Here is a 20,967-nt window from a genome sequence, read left to right on the forward strand (position 1 = left end):
TATCTCTTAAGGAAGTTTCATACTTTCCTGGTATAGCTTGTAATATTCAGGAATAAATAAGTCCTCATGCTTTAGTTTTCAAATAATATTTTTTTATGCATTATACGGTGCACTCTAGTTCTAAGACTGACTTTATTTTTTTATTGCAGGTTCAGGAGAAGATTCAACTAAGGGAGAAGGGAGAAAAAGAAAACTGCTGCTGCAATAAGGAAAAATATTACCACATGAATACAAAAATCTTTATGAGGTTGGTGGTGCTCTGAGTATAATATGTGGTAATATATGAATCCTGAATATAAATATGGCTGTCAAATTTACAGATTGGAGATAGTTTTGAGCATGTTTTCCAATTTTAATAAGTTTAGATATGGAGATCCAAATGTCCCATTCTCCCGTAAGTGGTATATAAATTTGACACTGATGTCGTGTCTGCTTGATTGTAGTAAATATTGGATAAAGGGTTAAGAGTCAACATTTGCTGTTAACCATTGAAACCTGGGCTGGGAGGTTCTTCAGAAAGGCAGCTAACTGCATGCATGTATGCCTTTTTTCTAAGTAACTTTATCAAGGCACTAAAGAAATATGGGTAGATTGCAATGAAATTAAATCTAAAATATTTTCATGATTCTCCTTTTAATACAACCTATGAAATGACTTGTAAGAGAACATATGAATTTACACATTCGAAAAATCATAGGTTGATATTTTCAAACCAGGCTGGGGATTTAACACATCTTCCATTAAAATTAATGGAGGGGATGTATGGCTAAATCACCTACGCTGCTTTGAAAATATTAACTTTAGACGTATAATGGATATGGCCCCTTATGGGGAAAAGCAATTGCCACCAAAATGAAAGCACTTCTCCTCCATTACTTTGCTAATGGGATCTCTGGCAATACAGTCAGATGAACATAAGTTGTCTGTTTATACTCTGAAAGAAACCTGATCATGGTTAAAACTGGTGCATATGGCATTGCTTTAAAAAAAAAAGTCATTAGTTTTTACTGATCCATATGGAGGAAGGGATGCTAGTGTCCTATTAAATTTTTGGTATATTTTAGAGCCTCTGCACCATTGACATAAGCACCAGTTTGGTGGTGTGGCGCTTTACTTCCACGTCTACATGAGCTTATTCAACAGTAAAATAAACTGACTATCAATTAATCTATGAATAGAACAGTGAAGGAGCCACAATAATACTTTGCTGACTTTGTTGCTTCTTATTTCAACTGAGTTATGATTCCAGAACTTACGGTAGCTCAGAAAACAATTAGCAGCTGTTTCTCCTATATGCAAGCATGCAAATCTAAAAATTAAAATTTTATGTGCCAAAATACAGTAAGCAAATTCACCGAGAGCTGTATACTGGATTCTTAAAATAAACTACTTTATTTGTAAACCAGCGTTGATCTATTTTCTTGAATAAAATTTTAAATTCCCTTTTTAAATTGTAAATTTCTAAAACTATATTAAAAGATTAAAGTCTATGATTAACTGCAAAGGTTTTGCTGAAAATTAAAAACATGCAAGATCTTCACTTGGTGGTCTTTGAAAAATGGTAACAAATAAAGTAGTCTTTATACCCATTATATTTTTTCTCACTGGTTCTCCGATTGATCTGGGAATTGATAATATAGTGAGAGTTTTGATTCTCTACAATTATAAAACTAATTGCTTGAAACAGGGCCAGTTAATGCAAGATTTTTGCATTGCAGATGATGTGAAGTTGCAAATCTTGGCTCTGATCCTGCAGTCTGATCCTTAGCAATCCAAGTGCTTTACACTTACCAAAGTTTTAAAGCTCTTTAGGGCATTGATGGTGTGTGTTTAGTGCAGTAGAAACCATAGGTGCTATTGCAAATAACTATTCATTAATATTACAGAAGGGATGCATGTGCTGACAAAGGACCATTAATAGAAAAACTCTGTAAAGATTTGAAGAACTACAGTGAGTTGATATTTTTTTCCCTCTTGTTGTTGTTGTTAGAGCCACATGGATCTCATCCCCATATTCTGTGATTATTTCCTTTCCTTCATTTTCATAATTCTTTTAAGATTCTATCAATCTTGTATCACTTACATTTACAAATGGAACCCATCTTTCTATTGCTCAGAATTTGGATGTAAAGGGAAAACTTGTTTATGGTAGAAGTATATATACGCTATACCATGCAAAGTTAATATGAAAGCTTTCTTTTTAATCATAATGAAACTGGCATATATCACAAGTGAAATGGATTTGGTTCAACCTACCAGGTGGTGTTCTGCATCGTGAAACCACTGCACAGTTTATCAGAATTCAACACGTTGGCAGTCTCTGCTAACAGGAAGCCCACAGCTAGGTTATAGCAGTTCAGTACTGAGTTGCTTTAGCAGTATTTTGGGGGGGACATTTTCAGAGACCCTTTCTCTAGTTAATAGTATCAGCATCGCTCTTTTTAAGAGCTTTGTAGTTCACAAAATTCAGCCAAATCTTGGAAATTGTAGCCTGCTTGGGAAAAGGCCATTATTAGATAGCTTAGAAATTAAACAGTATTAAAGTGATTTTTAAAAATTATTAATCTAAGGTGCTACAACAGTTATTTTAAAAAGTTTCCTTTACTTGACAGTAGCCATTTTAATCTGATATAATGTAGAGACAAAATTGCAAGATGACATTTTCTTTGTTGATACTATTTATAGCTATTAATAAAATATAACAGTTAAAATTGGCTTGGGATATTGAAGTTAATCTGTTACAGTACATCTGCATTGCAAAAAAAACCAAACACCTTAGCACTGAGTCTCAGAGCCCAGGTTAATTGACTCAGGCTCATGGGCCTCGGGCTGTGGGGCTACAAACTGCAGGTCAGATGTTCGGGCTTAGGCTGAAGTCTGGGCTTTGAGTCCATAAAGTGGGGAGGTCTCAGAGCCCAGGATCCAGTCCAAGCCCAAGCATCTAACCTGCAGATTGTAGTCCCACAAGCCCAAGTCAGCTGACCCGGGCCAGCCGCAGCTGTGCCATGGGTCTTCTATTGCAGTGTAGGTATACCCTTAGATTTTCTCTTGGAGTGATTGGAAAACATTCTTTTTTATCTGGTGGTGAAATGCAGGCTTTATGGACCTTCATAGAACTTCAAGCAGAAGGGGCCCTTAAATCATCTGCTGTGACCTCCTGTATATCACAGGCCGTTACATTTCACCCAGTTATCTTATACTGAGCCCAGTAACTTGTTTAATTAAAAACATACCTTCCAAAAAGGCATCCCATCTTGATTAGAAGACATCAAGAGTTGTAGAATCCACTACTTCCCTTGGCAGTTTGTTCCAGTGTTTAACCATGCTCACTGTTAAAAGAGTGTGCCTTATTTCCTGTTAGAATTTGTCCAGCTTCCACTTCCAGCACTGGTGCTTGTTATGTCTTTCTCCACTAGATTAAAGTAATATCTTCTCATGGAAGTATTTATACACTGATCAAATCGGCTCTCAATTTTCTTTTTGATAAACTAAACACATTTATCTATGTAAGCCTCTCATTGTAAGGGATTTTCTCCAGCCTTTGAATCATTTTTGTGGCTCTTCAGAACCTCAGAACTCCAAGTGCAATTAATGGAAGTTGTACATTTTGTGAAATTAGCCTTGTATCTTGACAATATTGTCACTTTTTTCAATAATCCATGAGTTCACAAATCCTTTCATAGTGTTGGCCGTAACTAAATAGAAGAAATATTGTGTAATGGATCCCTTTCTCTCTTATTCCCAATTTTGTATCATCTCTCCTCCCATTCACTATTGCATCTCATCCTGGTGGCAGGTATAGCAATTGCTAAGTATTTATTTTATTTTATTATTTCTATTACTGTCATATTAGGAAAGTGGTGGTGTATTTTTCACTATCTGTTAAGGTAGTTTAGTGGTTGGAAATAAGGAGAGCTATTACTTTGACTAGCTCGATCTCTGTGGTCTACAAGCAGTTGGTCCATGGACAAGTTTAAGAATTGCTTTTAATAATCTATTTAGTTTCTAAATAAAAACTCGATAACTTTGGTAATCTGGAATCCATAAATTTAGTTCTATTAGCATCTCTCGAATTGACTGCTGAGAAATTCTTTGTGGAAAAGTATATATCACAACCTAAACTAGTTTGATCAGCCTCTCTCTCTCTCTCTCTCGATGAGATTGTATGTTATGAGTTACGTACATTAATGGGCTACTCAATATTTCATTTTTCCATTCTTATATGCGCTAGAAGCAATTTCCTCTCAAATCAATTCTCAACAGTTTTTACTGGTTATTCTCCATAAATTACTTCTTGGCTCTTGCCTGTAACAGTAAAAAAAAGTATTTTGAGAGTCTCACTTAAGAGTGCATACAATATTGCTGTTGCATTAATGCTCTTACATGTATAATTAAAAAAGAGCAAAATGTGTTAAAATTGAGACCAAAGTGTGTCATCTTAATTTTGTACAGGTGGTATTTCAGATGATGAAAGAAATAAGGAAACTGCATCTGTGAAGATAAACAAGGTTTGTTCAAATAACTGGAGGAAATATCTTGGTTGAAACTAACTAGGAAGTGAAAGTGACAAGTTTTTTTATGTTGTAAATTACTTTGAAAGTTAACTAGTCTGTTTTGTCTAAAATACTGCATATCTGTAGTTATTTTAAAAAAAAAATAGCAAGTGATTTAAGTAATACTGGTTATGTGAACTTTTTCCTTTGACAGTCTACCTGCAATACAGTTTTGTACTGGTACATTTTGTTCTCTTGTACTAAAATGTCACAAGGGTACCCTGCAATTACCTAAAAGTGAGTTGCAATATAGTTCCAAGTCTTAGATTGTGGCAGCTGGAGTGCTCACCAACTTGAGGCATCACCCCCAAGCTCCTAGGCAAAGAAATTAAAATATACAAGTCACAGAGAGAGGAATGCCTGAATCAGCAGGTGTACTTAACCAAATAATTTGCTATGCAAATGAACATTCAGATTTAGAAAAAAACCATTTTTATGGGATTATCTGAAGATAACCAATTAGCATCTTCCAGTTCTTTTGCTTTCTTTGTATAATTTAATGTTACACCAAAGGTTCAGAGCCAAGGTTACAAGAAGCCATGAAGTCTCCAGACAGTTTCTTCCTTTTCATAGCTAGCTGTAATCATAGAGACCTTCACTCTGTGCCCAGAGTTTTTCTTGGATTTTGCCTAAGAATTCTTTATTTGCTGTTAGTTACATTAGACAGTTACAGAAACTTAGAACTATTTAAAAAATGTATCATTCATAGTTTAGGTTTCATGGCCCCAGTTTTCCTGGTGTAAGATCCACGTGTCTAGTGTCTGGTGGGCCTTGATATTTGTTTTTTGGATCATTTGTTTCTTGAATTGGGCCTTTACCTCTTGGAGCCCAAAAGTAGTTCCACGCTTCCTCTTCCTGTGATAGCCCCACAAGCCAGGTCTTTTGATCTGTTTGTTGGGGTCTCATTCCCAAGTAGATACGAAGTTATCATTCATGCACTTAGAAGCATCTGAAGTCAGGGGAAAAAAGCCTTTGATGTCAGATCAGTCACTTAATCTGGCTCTGGGATGGATGAATACTCAGGGTGTCCAGTTCCAGTGCTGTTTATTATGCCATTTTTGGAATAATCTTAATCGTTGAAGCTGAAACCTGTTAATAGAAGGCAATATGCCACATACATAAGGTACCCAGTCTTTCTGCAGCAGAAATCAATAGAAAAAAGACTCCTATTAATATCAGTGGAAGAGATACAGAGTTCAGAACTATCCAAAACAAAATTTGTTGTTTACATACAGCACCTATTTACTTTAAATATAGCTAGTTCTCAAGGCTATTTAACTATATGGAAAGAGTGAAAAGATGGTAAGCCATTGAGACTAGGGATGCTAGCTATACCTTTGCAAGACATTATGTCCTAGTGCAAGTTTCCATAGCAAATGCATCCTTTGGTTTGACAGTCCTTCAGTCATCAGTACTGCACAGGTTCTCACACCTTCCTCCTCAGTGAGTACTGTCTCAGTCACCCATAGTGGAATACACATAGGAAGTTGAAGAAAGAGGTTCTTACCTTGTATGGTAACTGGAGTTCTTTGAGATGTGTGTTCCATGTCTGTATTCCACTACCTGCCCTCCTTCCCCTCTGCTTCAGATTCTTGATACATGATTTGCAGTAGAGGAGAGGCAGCCAATCCACACCACTCCTTCTACTCTCAGTTCAGAGCACAAGGAGTGTAGTCACAAACCAACAGATACTGCTAGCAAAAATCTTCCAGTCTTATCACATGTAGCCACAGTAAAATGCAGGTATGGACCACGTGTCTCAAAGAACTGCAGTTACTATACAAGGAAGTGACCTGATTTTGAATTTTCCTCTTATTTAAAAAAAATATATATACTTGAAATTGAAACAAAACATTTAGTTTTGCTTCAAACACATAATCTTGTTCGAACAGCTCTAATAATGAACACCAAATAGACATGAAAAAATGTCATAGTCAGTGGTCATACATTAAACTTCAGGAATTTTTTTTGCATTGTGAACAACAGCGTCACTTTGTAGTTTTCAGAATGTTTGAAACATGACATCTTTACTCTTTGTCCCAGCAAGAAAGGAATATTGATTCTTAGGGCTGTCAATTAATTACAATTAACTCACGTGATTAACTCAAAAAGAATTAATTGCACTTTTAATCATACTGTTAAACAATAATAGAATACCAATTGAAATTTATTTTAAATATTTGTGGATGTTTTTCTACATTTTAAAATATATTGATTTCAATTACAACACAGAATACAACATGTACAGTGCTCACTTTATATTATTTTTTATTACAAATATTTGTACTGTAATGGAATGGTGGTTGAAGCATGAAGGGACATATGAATGTTTAGTGCATCTGGCACGTAAATATCTTGTGATACTGGCTACAACAGTGCCATGCGAACGCTTGTTCTCACTTTCAACATTGTAAACAAGAAGTGGGCAGCATTATCTCCTGCAAATGTAAACAAACTTGTTTGTCTGAGTGATTGGCTGAACAAGTAGACTCTAAAGTTTTATATTATTTTATTTTTGAGTGCAATTGTTCTTTTTATATAATTCTACATTTGTAAGATCAATTTTCATGATAAAGAGATTGCACTACAGTACTTGTAGGAGGTGAATTGAAATACTATTTCTTTTGTTTTTTACAGTGCAAATATTTGTAATCTAAAAGTAAATATAAAGTGAGCTCTGTACACTTTATTATGTTTTATAATTGAAATCAATATATTTGAAAATATAGAAAACATCAAATATTTAAATGATATTCTATTAATATTTAACAGCGCGATTAATTTTTTTAATCACTTGACAACCCTATTGATTATTCAATTTTTAATCTGGTGTGCATTTTATAAACTGCAATATTGGAGGCTCCTGCATTGTTGGGTTATTCATAGGAATAAGAACTCTGATATCTGCCTCCTGTTGCTGTTATTACTGAGACCCTTTCTTGTAAGCAATTGTAGATAAACTTTTATGGTTCATTTTTACTAAAGTTATGAGAAATATTTGCAAAAAATACATTTTTATGTTCATGTACTGTAGCATGAACTTACCTATAAACTCTGCAATCAACTGCTGATTTGTATCATGTCTCCCTGACTTTAAAAAAAAAAAATTTAAAAACACAATTTCAAAAGCAAACTACCACAGTTATGATACATTTAATTTTTTTATGTACTGGTGATATTTATTATCTAGCATCAAAAATGCAATAGGCAATTTATGGACAATAGGAAAACTAAGTATGTACTAAGGACCTTAGTGGATTTAGTTATCCCAGCATCCAAAAACTACATAGAATTTACATTCAGGCTGCTTATGTGCAAAATTCATTATCACAATCACTGAAGAGAAAGGACATCTCAAATTTTGGCAACCCGATTGAACATGCTGTAACACCACACATGACATTATGCAATCACTGACAGACTCTGCACCTCCACAAGATGGTTCTTGATGCTTCTAACTTACTCAGCCACACAATGAATGCACAACATTCCTCTAGATTGTACTCTAATACAAAACCCGATCCTCAACAACAGTGTAACATTTTCTGTGGTGATATGAGCAATTAATAAGTGTACGTGGTGGTTGTCCATGGGGAAATGTGAGGTTGGAGTTAGTTTTTTGCATTCAGATGCAATTCAGAGGAATTTAATGTCTTTGTGCCTCAGCTCACTGCATTTCCAACAAAATCACTGAGAGTGCACAGACTTGGGGCTCTCCCCAACTCTAGACTTCTCTGAAAAGTCTCATCCTCAACTCATTCCCCGTGTCCTGTTCTCCCCAAACATAAAAATACTTCTTCTCAGGAACATAGACACCTATTCTGCCCCCATCCCTTGCAAAATCCATTCCCCTCTCTGCTTCCTTCCTTGTATGCTCCTGTCCATGGTGCTGTTGCCTGGTTTGCTGGGGGTCCCAGATGGCTCTGAAAGCTGCTGCTTCTGCCCCTTTATAAAGCCTCTTCTCCCCTGCCCCGCTGCAGATGTGCACAATTCTGTATGCCCCACAGACCGCATCTGTCCCTACCTATCTACAGTCCTCCATGCTGCCCAACTGCGTCTTTAGGGTCTCTGCTAGGTAGATCTGGTGACTCTAGGCAGGCTGACCACATTGGAGGAAGGAACTAGCTGAATTTGACTTGTACATTGACTTTTTCTAGCAAAGATGATGAATGTGATCATCCATAACTTAAGCTTTCTTAAACCCATGAAGTTTGAAACCTGTCATCTTTCTGAACTCTTTTGAAGATGTCCCTGTGTGTGAGTTTAGCTGTTTGTTGGTACTGTGGCTCATTAGCTAGAGGAGTTAGGAAAAACCATGAGACCAGAAAAAATTAAAAAAGATCTAATTTTTAAATGTTTCCTGTACCAACGCTAAAGAAAATCTGACTACGAAAAATTAAATTGGCCAATGAAGAGCATATGTATAAAACTTGGAGATTGAATTCAGACATTTGAGTATAGAAGTTTTAGTCCTGCATTAACCGCACATCTCAAAACAGGTTTAACTATAAAGCTTCTGTAATATGCATCTGAAGGAAATCTTTCCAGTGTAATTTTAAAGTCTATGGACAGTCATGTATTAAGCACTAAAGATGCGGAAGATTTAGTATTGGCTCTCTTTCATTTACAATTTTCTTTTGTAGCCCAGAAGACAGACCTGCTCCAATGAGTGCTTCAGAAATCATTTCTGCAGTAGATCTCCTTCCAGTGGAGAATCCTTCTCCAGCTATAGAAATGACTGGTGAGTATTTGCTAACACATGTAAGTTTTACATTGTAGATGCAGTAATTATAGTTAAGTGATGCTTTCATTTATATTTTATTACCCCCAAATGCATGTAATTGTCTTATGCTCTTTGCTAAACAAAAGCCTGCATTTTTCCTTTAAAATCTGATATTGGAAATAGAGACCTCAGTTCAACAATCCATCCCTATTCACCAAAGCATGTACATGCTTAAGTCTCACTGGCTTGAATAGGATTTAACCACATGCTTAACTTTAAGCACTTGCTTGATTGCTTTGCTGAATTAGGTAAGACCGTTATTAGTTGACTCTCAGAATAATGAGAGAACACTATTCAGAGCAGGGGCAGAGTTTTAAAAAAAAAATTAGGTTGCTCATACAGCAGAGAGAATCTTCTGTTTTTGATCTTACTTGGCACAGAGAGGAGTACTTTTCCATCTCCCTGAACCAGCTTTTGCTAAATGGCCCAGTACTTTTAAAGTCAATAAAGTATGAGATCACAAATATTTTGGGGTTGTTCAGGTGGGTGGTCATGATAAGAGAGAGTTTTGGGAACTCATGATGCATACAAAATGTCTAAAGAAAGAGAAAAATAAAGAAAACCTTAAACACTAGTTGGATAATAAAACGGAGAAATTATATATCATATTTAGTACTGTATAACTTAAGAAATGCAGTTCCTCCACACTTGTCCCATATACACTACCAATACTAAATGTCAGCAGGGCAACCCAGTTTCTTCACTCTTTAATCTCATCACAGACCTTTTCCTCGGGCTGTATATTTGGGAGTCTTCTAGAGGATTGATGAATGCTGAAACTCTTCTCTAGAGGAGTTCATGAATTTAAAGTTCCATACTCAATTCCTTCATGACCTTATGAGATGTAATCCAACACATCACTTCCCAAATCTGTGTCTCTATTTATGACCCAGTCAAAAGATGTCAGATACTGTGTTCTGCTGTCACCTTAGTAATTCCCACCTTTTCTTAGTATCATAGCTTAACGTGTAGCTCTGGGACAGTCTGACTCAGTTGCACGTTCAGGTGGGTGGGCATGAATAAATCTTGAAACTTAAAGTGTTTAGAAATATTTTTAAACTAATTTAGGAATAATTGACTTCTAATAAATTTGCTTGTATCAGTTACTGACATGCATAATATCCAAGACTGGCATAATGCAAACTTTTTTTTTAAAAAGTTCTGAAATTTATCTTTCAGTACAGAACTTACAGAAATCCATACAGTGATCAGACAGAAGAGACGAGAACTGGAATTGTCATCATCCTCTGTGTTAGCTAGAGTTCAAAGGTAAAGAGATGTTTCCTATCCAAAGTGTTCAATGGTTTTAAGTGGATAAAAGTTTAAATGGAAACTCAGGTTTGAAATCACATTATTCAATTGTTTTTTAGATAGAATACCATAAACATAAAACTAAAATCTGTTTTCAGATCATAATTGTCTACATTTTCACAGTTTGTTACTTGCTACTTTTATGTACATTGAGACTTTTTATTGTACATCCTGGTACTTGCTTTTCATGTGCATCAGTGTGATAACCTCGCTGTGCGCTGATCTGTGAGCCTACATGTGCCATTTTTCATACATATGGGTCTAATTTAATTTTGCATGATTCAGGGATTGTCAGTGTTGGTAACATGCACATATTAAACATATTTTTAGAATATTCTTCTGATTAAATGCAGACTATTAAATCTCAAGACTTAAACCTCAACTTTAAACCAGTTAGTCTTACCCTCTCCCATGGTTGGTTGAGACTTTCTTCAACCCGGGGAGGAAAAAAATCCACATTTTTCATCCAAGATAAAAAATGGAGGGGTGGGGAGTGGGAATGGATGGACCTTGACGGTTTTAGCAAATGAAACACGAAGCACATACTATTTCAGTTTATTTTTAGTTTTCATAGTCTCAGCCTATAACCTTTTAAATTTGAGATCAGTTATACTGGCTGTGTAATGGAAAGCTGCCTTGAATAGCTGCTTGAATAGTTCCTCAGTTTTGTTCTTGTGTGATTCCATTTCTTAATTAGATCAAGCCAGATTTCACTGAGACTGTGCCAATAATGCCATCAGCTCATCTGTCAAATCCCTCCAAAATTTCCTTCAATTGCATTTGTAAGTTTAGTGTCTTTCTGTAGATTCTTTCGAGCATGCTTGGTTTTTTTGCATTGAGCAATAGAGGACTGTGATCGAATTTTACACACCCTTGGTAATTCAGTGCAAAGGTAGAGATACAATTTTCCTGAGAGCTCAACTGAATGTGATTGCAAATGGGAAGATGGAGCATCAGTCTTTCATTTTCTAACAGCCAAATAAGGTGATAGTTGTTGCAGAAGTCTTATTTTTGGACTTCAGATGTGTTTTAGGAGTGTGGTAAGTGTTACTACATTATCAACGAGACAGTGCTGAACACACATTCATCATACATTTTCAAAATAATTGCATCGGAGGAGTTCTCTCATATCTTCCTTTTTTTTTGTTTTCTGAGCAAATGGGAGAGTTTTCTTAAACTTTCTTCATTGTGCTTAGCTGACATACATAATCAGCAGTTTGAACACACTTTTCTGCTGTTTAAATTAAAAACATAGAATCAACATAATTAAGAATAAAATTAAATACCTCAACAGATGTGTATAACTGTTAATCAGACACAAGAACTGACTCAATATCTTGCATTAATGTCAGTGTTTATTATAGTTTCTCTTTTTTCTCCTGTATTTTTTCTCTTGCAACTTTTAGTGCTATACTTAAGAATTAGTCTGTCCGGAGATGTAAACTCAGGGCAAAATACATCAATCATTTTTTAAATCACTTATTTTCTATGTAGAAGGCCATTTTGTTTGCATATCACAAGATTGCAACTCTTTTGTCAAGTTGAATTTAAGCCTGTCATTTGTTGAAATGTCTTAGTCACTGATTGATATTTGCCATTTTTTTGTTTTTAAAGAGAAGAGACAGCTCCTGATAAATCTTATGTTGTAAACCTTCTGGAAGTCTTGGAACAACATTTAATTTAACCATTATAATTTAGATGTTTACTTTGTGCTGAGAATCATGATAGTATCAAAAATCAATCTCATTAGAAAGTTTAATTCAAAGGCATGCTTGATGTTGAAGAATCCAAAAAAACCCGTATGAGATGAGCATGAATTCTTTGTTTTACTACTTACTTCATTCTGACAGTGTTTGTTTTAGTGTGGAAAAATGGTTTTAATTACTTCAGTTCATTCAGTGAATTATTTCCTACCACTTACTTCAGCTCTAGGCATATTGAATGAGAAATTTATGCATAGGTGTTTAGTAATAGTTAGATACTAATCTTCACTTGCAGTGTTAATCAGTAGATTTCACATTTACTATAGGTAAAACTAGAAATGATCTAGTGAAATGAACACTGTGAAGCAAAAAAAAAAAAAAGGTGAGCTAGCCAGCATTTAATTAAAACCATGTTATCAGATATCCTGTTTACTTTCCAGAAGTTTCTGATCATCTTAGTTCTGTTAAAGCTCATAAATCCACCTAGTCTTCAGCACCTGATGACAATTGGCTCTGTTGGCTAGCCACACCACTTTCCCCAGTCACCGGTAACTTTACCCACTTTTCTTTCCCTCTGGATTTCTAGGCAGTTCTGTAACTTTCTTATTATTTCCTAATAGACATAACAAGAACCTTGATGTTGTCACCACTTCCCTTTCTATTTTTAGAATAGTTTTCCTTTGCTGATATGAGGTGTTTAGGTTCTAATTTGAGTGATAAAGAAGTTTTAAAAAGATAGATCACTGGATGGCGTGTTCTGGGTTTTCATACCCCACCCTCCAACAACTCTGCCCTCCCCAAGCAAAACCCACCTTGTTCTGTCCATATTTTCTCCATATTAGTGAATATACCAGTATTTGCTACCTTCTCCTGAATGCAGCAAACCAACTTATTCTCCATATAACATGATATGGCACACTGGATCCCTCACCTCTGTGGTGGAAACTTCTGGTTCTTCCCTACATCCATAAAAGAAACGTTTCTGGAGAAGATAACTCTTCTCTCCCCCTACTGTTTTTCCAGAACTCTTGTGTCTGAGGGAGAAGGAATCTCTCATCCCTTCACTGTGCTCCAACAGGAGAAAGGTTCTCTTAGAAGTATTTCTTCTGCTTAGTCAATGGAGGGAGATTATTATTGGACTGACTGTGAGGGCCTACAGCAGGACTTGGATTTTTCTACTGAAACCTTGCTCCAGGTTGTTAGCTATGTCTGATTTCATCTAAAGGATTATACAGAGTTAGTTATTTTGGTTTTGTCAATGAATAAGGACTCCTGAAGAATACATCTTTCTGGGAAAGAAAGCCTACTCACCATCAGCTTTGACTCTCTGTATCACTAGCTACAGGCAGTCCTAGGTATAATGTTCCATTGGTGAGCATGGTGAAACATGATATTACTTGCTTAGTACATTAAATGACATTGTTGTATCTTATTTTTCTAAAGTTCTTCCTATACCATTGTACCTTTTTCATTGCTTCAATGTTTTTTAATATTACAGAAATCTCTTCATGTTTTGTGAAGCTGAAGCAGAAACCTTTCTTCTTGCTTCCAGTGTAATGCCAGAGACTGTTTTTCCAACACATACCACGCCTTTGGAAAATTTTGGTAAACTTTTTTTTTTGTAAGTTTTTTTTTATAGTTCATATAAACTGTTGTCCCACTATAATTCTATAAATTAGATGAACTGTTCAGTTATAAAGAAAAATTGTAATGAAATGCAGTGCAGTTAGTAAGCTTCAAACCCAGATATTTTTATTGTCAGTTTTCAAGGTTAAAATTTAGGAGATAAATTGTTGTGCCAGTTTCCTAATTATTGGTCAGTTACATAAAACACTTGTTTTCTTCATTTAGTGAAGAGCAAAATGTTTTCTATATGAAATTTTCTTAGATAATTCTGTATATCAAAATTATATGAATCTTATATTTAATCTTGTAACCTTATCAAACTTGTTGTAAGGATGGATAGCAGCTTTGCTAATACATTATATATTGTTTAACAACCTAGACTGGCAGTGCTCTACAAATGTCGTGAAGGAAACAATCTTGTACAGGACGACGAGGAATGGTCTAGATTAGTATTTAATTGGTGGGGCACAGCCCTTCACCAAAAGGTGAGGGGAAAAAACTGGCAGAATCATTTGATCTTTAAAATCCAGTAGGAATTTGGGGGTGGGGCAGCAGGGAAGGAGCACGCTCTCCCTCCTGCTCCAGTGATTACCATCTAGTCCCTGCTCTAGTCCCTCCTGCCCTCAAAGCCAGTTAGAATGGAGATCTTCCTTCTCCCCCCAACCTGCACAGCTCTGTGATGTGTGGAGCAGAGCTTTCAGAGACAGCGGAACTATCATCAAAACCTCTTTGAAGCAGTATTGCTTCAGAGCTAAGTGCTGGGCAAGCAGAGAGAGACTTTGGGGCTTCAATGCAAGCAGCAAAAACAGGGAAACACCTACCAAGGAACAAGAGCAAGGGGTGAGAACAGCTCCATCAGTAAAAGTACAAAATTTTAGCAAGCAAAAACTTTACCCCTCTCCTGGGAGGGAGGGAGAAATTGACTTTTCAGGGCTCTACTGTTTAGCAGTGCAGGTTAACTGGTTCTCTTTCCCCTCACCCCTGCCCGTTTTCCTATCCTTTACTGCATCCAGTAGTGTTAGGTGAACATGTTAGCTGGATGCCGCCTCTAAAATTCTCAGTGACTGAATAGTTAGTATTGACATTTAAATTATAACGGTTTTCGACTGGGTGTCAACTTTGCGATTATTAAAGCCATATAATGTCCCTCAAAGCTATTGTTTCACCCCATCTGCAGTTTCAGAAGCGCATTTCAGTAGTTTAAAGACTTTCTTCACCTTAAAGGGGCTAGAAACTTAAGGTTTGTCTGCACCTGGGAGTTGTACCAGAATAGCTAAAGTGCTATAGTTATTCTGCTATAGCTGTGCTGGTCAATTTCCCCATACAGTCAAGCCCTTAATATGCTTTAAATTAAACTCAGGCAGAAATTGGAGCCAGGAGCAGAGAGAAATGTAAAAGCTTTGTTATTGATTCTACTTTTAAAATTAGGGGAGGGGAGTAAATTTATCTTGAAATATTGGTTAACTTTGATACACTTTCTCTCTTTGGGGCTGGTCCTATTTTGTGGTTACAGATATTTGACTTGGGAACTCGATCCTCTTAATTTAAGTTGGGGTCAGCAATTAAGAAAAGGGGCTTGTCTCAGGATGCTTAGGGGACTGCCCTACAGTGATTGAGATGTGGGGCAGGAAAGCACATGATTCCAGCTGCTCTTTTTTTAAACATGGAGCTAGGTTGATGGGAATCTGAAGCAATGGAATGTAAGAGTGCTAAACTTCTCCCCTGAAGTGACCGGGCTTCTCTATTAGACTGCACCAAAAGTAGAAGTGTATACATTTTTTATTTGAAAAGTTAATGAAATAAAATATTGAACATTTTATTTAAATTATTCTTATTGGGTCTAATTAGGGTTGATTAATGCTAGAAACCCTTCAAGTGTTGTTGACACGGCATATACCTAATGCAAGGCAGGGAACTAAAATCTTCACATTGCCTGCTGGAAGAAGCAAAAAAAACACTGAGTTTGGGTCTTGCCAGGGAAATGAGAGGAAAAGATTTTCATACCATTTTAAAACAAAAAATATATTTTTTTATTATTCCTTTTCATTTGTTCTCTTTATTGGAATTCAGTTTTGTATTTACAAGTGTTTCACTTTATCTTTTAAAGAATAATTGTGTTTTGAAATGTGAAGTTGTCTTGTTTCTTGTTACTCATTGGTATATGAAAGTCAAAAGGACTTCTTCGGTAACTTGAAAAGGGTGCTTGGACGGACACCCACGAGATGTTCATTTATATATACTTAAGCCTTGGCTGAACTAGAATTTAAAGATGTTCTTAGCTAACACATTTTAAAAGTCTAATGTGAACAAGGCTGTATAGAGTTAAATGCATGCTGAACTGTGAGAATTGAAATGTACAGAGCAACCTCAGCAAGACAAGACCTTAAAGAAAACATTGTAGGACCTAATCCAAGTTTTCACTGTTCAGGATGTGAACTCTGCTTGAAGACTTTCTTAGGCCTGGTCTACCCTATAAACTTTGAGTACTATAATAATACCTGTTATGTATATGAGTTTTTCACAACATTTTTATATGAACAAAAAGCAGCCCTAGTGTAGAATCATTCATACCATAGAAAAAATGTTTTTGCTGGTGTAGTTTGTTATAAGTGATACTTGCAAAAGCCCTTTTTTGCTGGTAGAAAATGCATTTATGTTAGGAGGGTTTGCCATGATAGCTATACCAGCAAACCTTTTCTAGAATACAATCTCAGTTTGTTCTCCCTTCTGAGTAAATGTCTCCTTGGAAAGCTTTAGCTCCATGGCAGCAACATTTTAGAGTATGGACTTCTCCATGTTGAAGTTATGCATACAGTGTCATTTTTGTCTTGCACTGAGGCGATTTAATGTGTCATTGCCTTATAACAGGAAGTCTTCTAACACTCACTTCTGGCGTGAAGACTGAAGCTTTCCTACCACACAAAAATTAAACCATTTTAACAGTTTTGGGAATTTTAGCCACTATAGGTGGAATGTAGAGCTTCAACACTTGTCTAGATTGCAAGTTGACCGGGGAAGAAGGCAAGTGACAATTTGATGTATAACTCTTTTCCTTTTAGTTCTTGGGCTGTAGATTCACGGAATGGTTTAGTTATTTTAAATGATTTAATTTTCATCATCATAGTTAGTAATTGCCCACAATTTAACCTTTAGGTGCCTGGAGTAAAAGTTTAGTTTGGTATTAAGTGTTTATCAGTGGTACCTAACCTCTGACTGGATGGCCCACATTGTAGGGTACAAGACCCATACAGAAGACTGCAGCAGATTTACTTGCACTCAGTTTGAAAATAAAAAGTGGTGGTAAAAAAACTCTTAAAAAAAATAAAACAGGCACCACAACATACCTACCAAAGTCTGCCTCATCTCTAACAGGCACATTATACTTGTGGAGAGTTGTGTGTAGTGGCAGAAGAGAGATTCTACTCTTTCATCAGCTTGACATGATATTGCATTAGTGAATCTACAAATACAGTATGATTTGGGCAGGCAGTTTCATTATAAGATCATATTTTTTGTGCAATTAGATTTAAAAAAAAAAAACAAAAAAACCACCCTTTCAGCTGAAATTTCTTATGCTTTTCTTATCCCAAACATGACTTTTTGTAAAATTTGGCAAATTCCATTTACCTGCTTTACATTGCGTAACAAATTTTACACCCTAAAAAAATTATTTGGGGGTTCTTACTTCTCAGCAGTGGATTTGGAAACGTTACTTAAAAGGATTATTTCACTTCTGTTAGGATCCCAGCTCAGTCTTCTTTCAGTTCTTCCTCTTGCAAGATGATGTTTCAGAAGGAAGCTAGATCACTGAAGATTGGAACCTTTTGGGCAAGGAGGAGCCTATACTGGAAACGTGTGCTCCACCTAAACCAAAATAGAACCAGATTGCTGGCATGTAAATATAAAAAAAAGTTGCAGAGGAGTTTTTAAATGTAAGAGGGGAAAGGCTTCACGTGTGGAGGAGCACATGGTTTGGACAGAGACATCTCTTACGGAGGATCTATTAAGGGGGATTATCTATATCCAAAAAAGAGAAGAGGTTAGAAGTTGATAAAGTAGAGGCAGGAGCTGAAGAGAAACAGTCAAATGAAAAAGAGGCCCATTCAGTTGCGTCACATGAAGGCAGACAACTAAATATTGACAAATTTTATAAGTGTTTGCATACAGATGCTAGAAGTCTAAATACTAATATGGGTGAACTTGAGTGTCTGGTGTTAAATGAGGATATTGGGTGGAGTGATGGTGATCAATGGATCATGGTAATACCAGGGTATAAAATATATATAGGAATGACAGAGTTGATTGTGCTGGTGGGGGAGTTTTGCTATATGTGAAAGAAAGCATAGAGTAAAAATCTGTGAATCAAACTGTATCATAGAATCTCTGTGGATAGAAATTTCATTCTTAAATAATGAGTATAACAGTAAGAATATACCACCAACCACCTGACCAGGATAGTGACTGTGAAATGCTTAGGGAGATTAGAGAGGCTACAAAAATAGAAAACTCAACAATAATGGGAGATTTCAACTATCACCAGATTGGTTGGACACAGGTCACCTCAGGACAGCATGAAGATAAAACATCTAGACACCATTAGTGGCTGCTTCTTGGAGCACCTAGTCTTGGAACCCAAAAGGAAAGAGGAAATTCTAGATTTAGTGATAAGTGGTACATAGGATCTGGTCCAGCACGTGAATATAAATGAACCGCTCAGTAATAGTGACCATAGTGTAATTTAATTACACATCCTTGGGGGTGGGGAAATACTAAAGAAGCCCACCACAGTAGCATTGAACTTAGAAGAGGATCTAGAAAAAAATGAGGACGCTAGTTAAACAGAAATTAAAAGGTACAGTTATAAGCATAAAATGCCTATACCCTGCATGGAAACTTTTAAAAAAACACCATAATAAAGCCTCAAATAAAATGTATGTGCCAAATTTAAAAAAAAAAAAACCAAAAAATGCCACCATGGCTAAACAATAGTGAAGAGAGGCTATTGTAGGCAAAAAGGTATCCTTTAAATTAGAAGTCAAATTCTAATGAGAAAAATAGAAAGGAGCATATCTCTGGCAAGACAAGCATAAAAGTAGAGTTAGGGAGGCCAAATAAAGAATTTGAAGAGCAAATAGCAAGATCCAAAAACTAACAGCAATGTTTTTTCAAACCTGCCAAACAATTAGTGGAGCCACTGGACTATCAGGCTGCTAAGAGAACACTTGAGGAAGATGACAAGACCACTGCAGAGAAGCTAAATTAATTCTTTGCATTGGCCTTCACTGCAGAGAATGTGAGGGAGATTCCTACTTTTTTTGTAGGTGACAAATCTGATGAACTGTCCCACAATAAGTTGTTGATGGGGGAGGTTTTGGAACAAATTGATAAATTAAACAGTAATAAATCAAAAGACCAGATGGTATTCACCCAGGAGTTCTGAAGGAACTCAAGAACTACTAACTGGTATGTAACTTAACATTTAAACCAGCCTCTGTACCAGATGATTGGAGGATAGCTAATGTGACGTTGATCTTTAAAAAAGGCTCCAGAGGTGATCCTGCCAATTACAGGCCGGTAATCCTAATTTCAGTACTACGCAGATTTGTTGAAACTATAGTAAAGAACAGATTTATCCACAAAAAAAAAAAAATCAGATGAACACAGTAAATTGGTAGAGTCAACGTGGTTTTTGTAAAAGGAAATCATGCCTCACCAATCTATTAGAATTCTTTGAGTGGGGTCAACAAACATGTGGACAAGGATGATCCAGTGTATAAAGGTTACTTTCAGAAAGCCTTTGACAAGGTCTCTCACTAAAGGCATGTAAGCAATCATGGGATAAGAGGAAATGTCCTTTCATGGATCAGTAACTGATTTAAAGACAGGAGACAAATAAATAGTTATAATAATATATGGAACTATACTTCTCATAGAACTGGAAAGGACCCTGAAAGCTCATAATGTCGAGCCCCCTGCCTTCACTAGCAGGACCAAGTACTGATTTTGCCCCAGATCCCTAAGTGGCCCCCTCAAGGATTGAACTCACAACCCTGAGTTTAGCAGGCCGGTGCTCAAACCACCGAGCTATCCCTCCTCCGCAAGCATAGGAATAAATCGTGAGTTTTCACAATGGAGAGAGGCCAATAGCTGTGTCCCCCAAAGATCTGTACTGGGACCAGTGCTGTTCAACATACTCATAAATGATCAGGAAAAAGGGCAAACAGCAAGCAGGCAAAGTTTGCAGACAATACAAAATGACTCAAGATAGTTAAGTTCAAAACAGACTGTGAAGGGATCTCACATAACTGAATAACTCAGAAACAAAATGGCAATGTTGATAAATGCAAAGTAATGCACATTAGAAAACATATTAACTACATACATGATGATGGGATCTAAATTAGCTGTTACCACTGAAGAAAGATTTTGGACTCATCATGGATAGTTCTCTGAAAATATTCACTCAGTGTGCAGCAGCAGTCAAAAAAGCTAACAATGTTAGGAACCATTAGGAAAGGAATAGATAAGACAGTAAATATCATAATGCCACTATATAAATCCATGGTTCGGCCACACCTTGAATACTGCATCCAGATGTGATTGCCCTATCTCAAAAAAGATACCTGTACCCCGATATAACGCTGTTCTCGGGAGCCAAAAAATCTCACTGCATTATAGGTGAAACCGCATTATATCGAACTTGCTTTGATCCACTGGAGCGCTGCTTTACCGCGTTATATCTGAATTCGTGTTATATCAGGGTAGAGGTTAATATTAAAATTGGGAAAAGTACAGAGAAAGGCATCAGAAATGATTACAGGTATGGAATATATTCCATATGAGGAGAGATTAAAAAGATTGGGGCTGGTCAGCTGTGAAAGAAGATGACTAAAGGGGATATATAGAGAAAGTGAATAAGGAAGTATTGTTCACGTCCTTCATGTAATACAAGAATCATGGGTCACCCAATGAAATGAATAGGCAGTAGGTT

General features: G+C 36.3%; 1 protein-coding gene across 2 annotated transcripts in view; it reads left to right on the top strand.

The window, feature by feature from the left end:
• Window positions 1-20,967, top strand: part of SCAF11 (SR-related CTD associated factor 11) — a 64,929-nt gene that overhangs the window by 31,684 nt on the left and 12,278 nt on the right. For both annotated transcript variants that reach the window (XM_039504900.1, XM_039504892.1), the window contains exons 6-11: window positions 150-247; window positions 1,887-1,951; window positions 4,453-4,508; window positions 9,197-9,294; window positions 10,516-10,605; window positions 13,849-13,955. In XM_039504900.1, the coding sequence (XP_039360834.1) occupies window positions 150-247; window positions 1,887-1,951; window positions 4,453-4,508; window positions 9,197-9,294; window positions 10,516-10,605; window positions 13,849-13,955 (514 nt within the window). The remainder of the gene's footprint in view (window positions 1-149; window positions 248-1,886; window positions 1,952-4,452; window positions 4,509-9,196; window positions 9,295-10,515; window positions 10,606-13,848; window positions 13,956-20,967) is intronic.

Source organism: Mauremys reevesii, linkage group 1 (genome assembly GCF_016161935.1).
Source record: "Mauremys reevesii isolate NIE-2019 linkage group 1, ASM1616193v1, whole genome shotgun sequence".
Lineage (NCBI taxonomy): Eukaryota > Metazoa > Chordata > Testudines > Geoemydidae > Mauremys > Mauremys reevesii.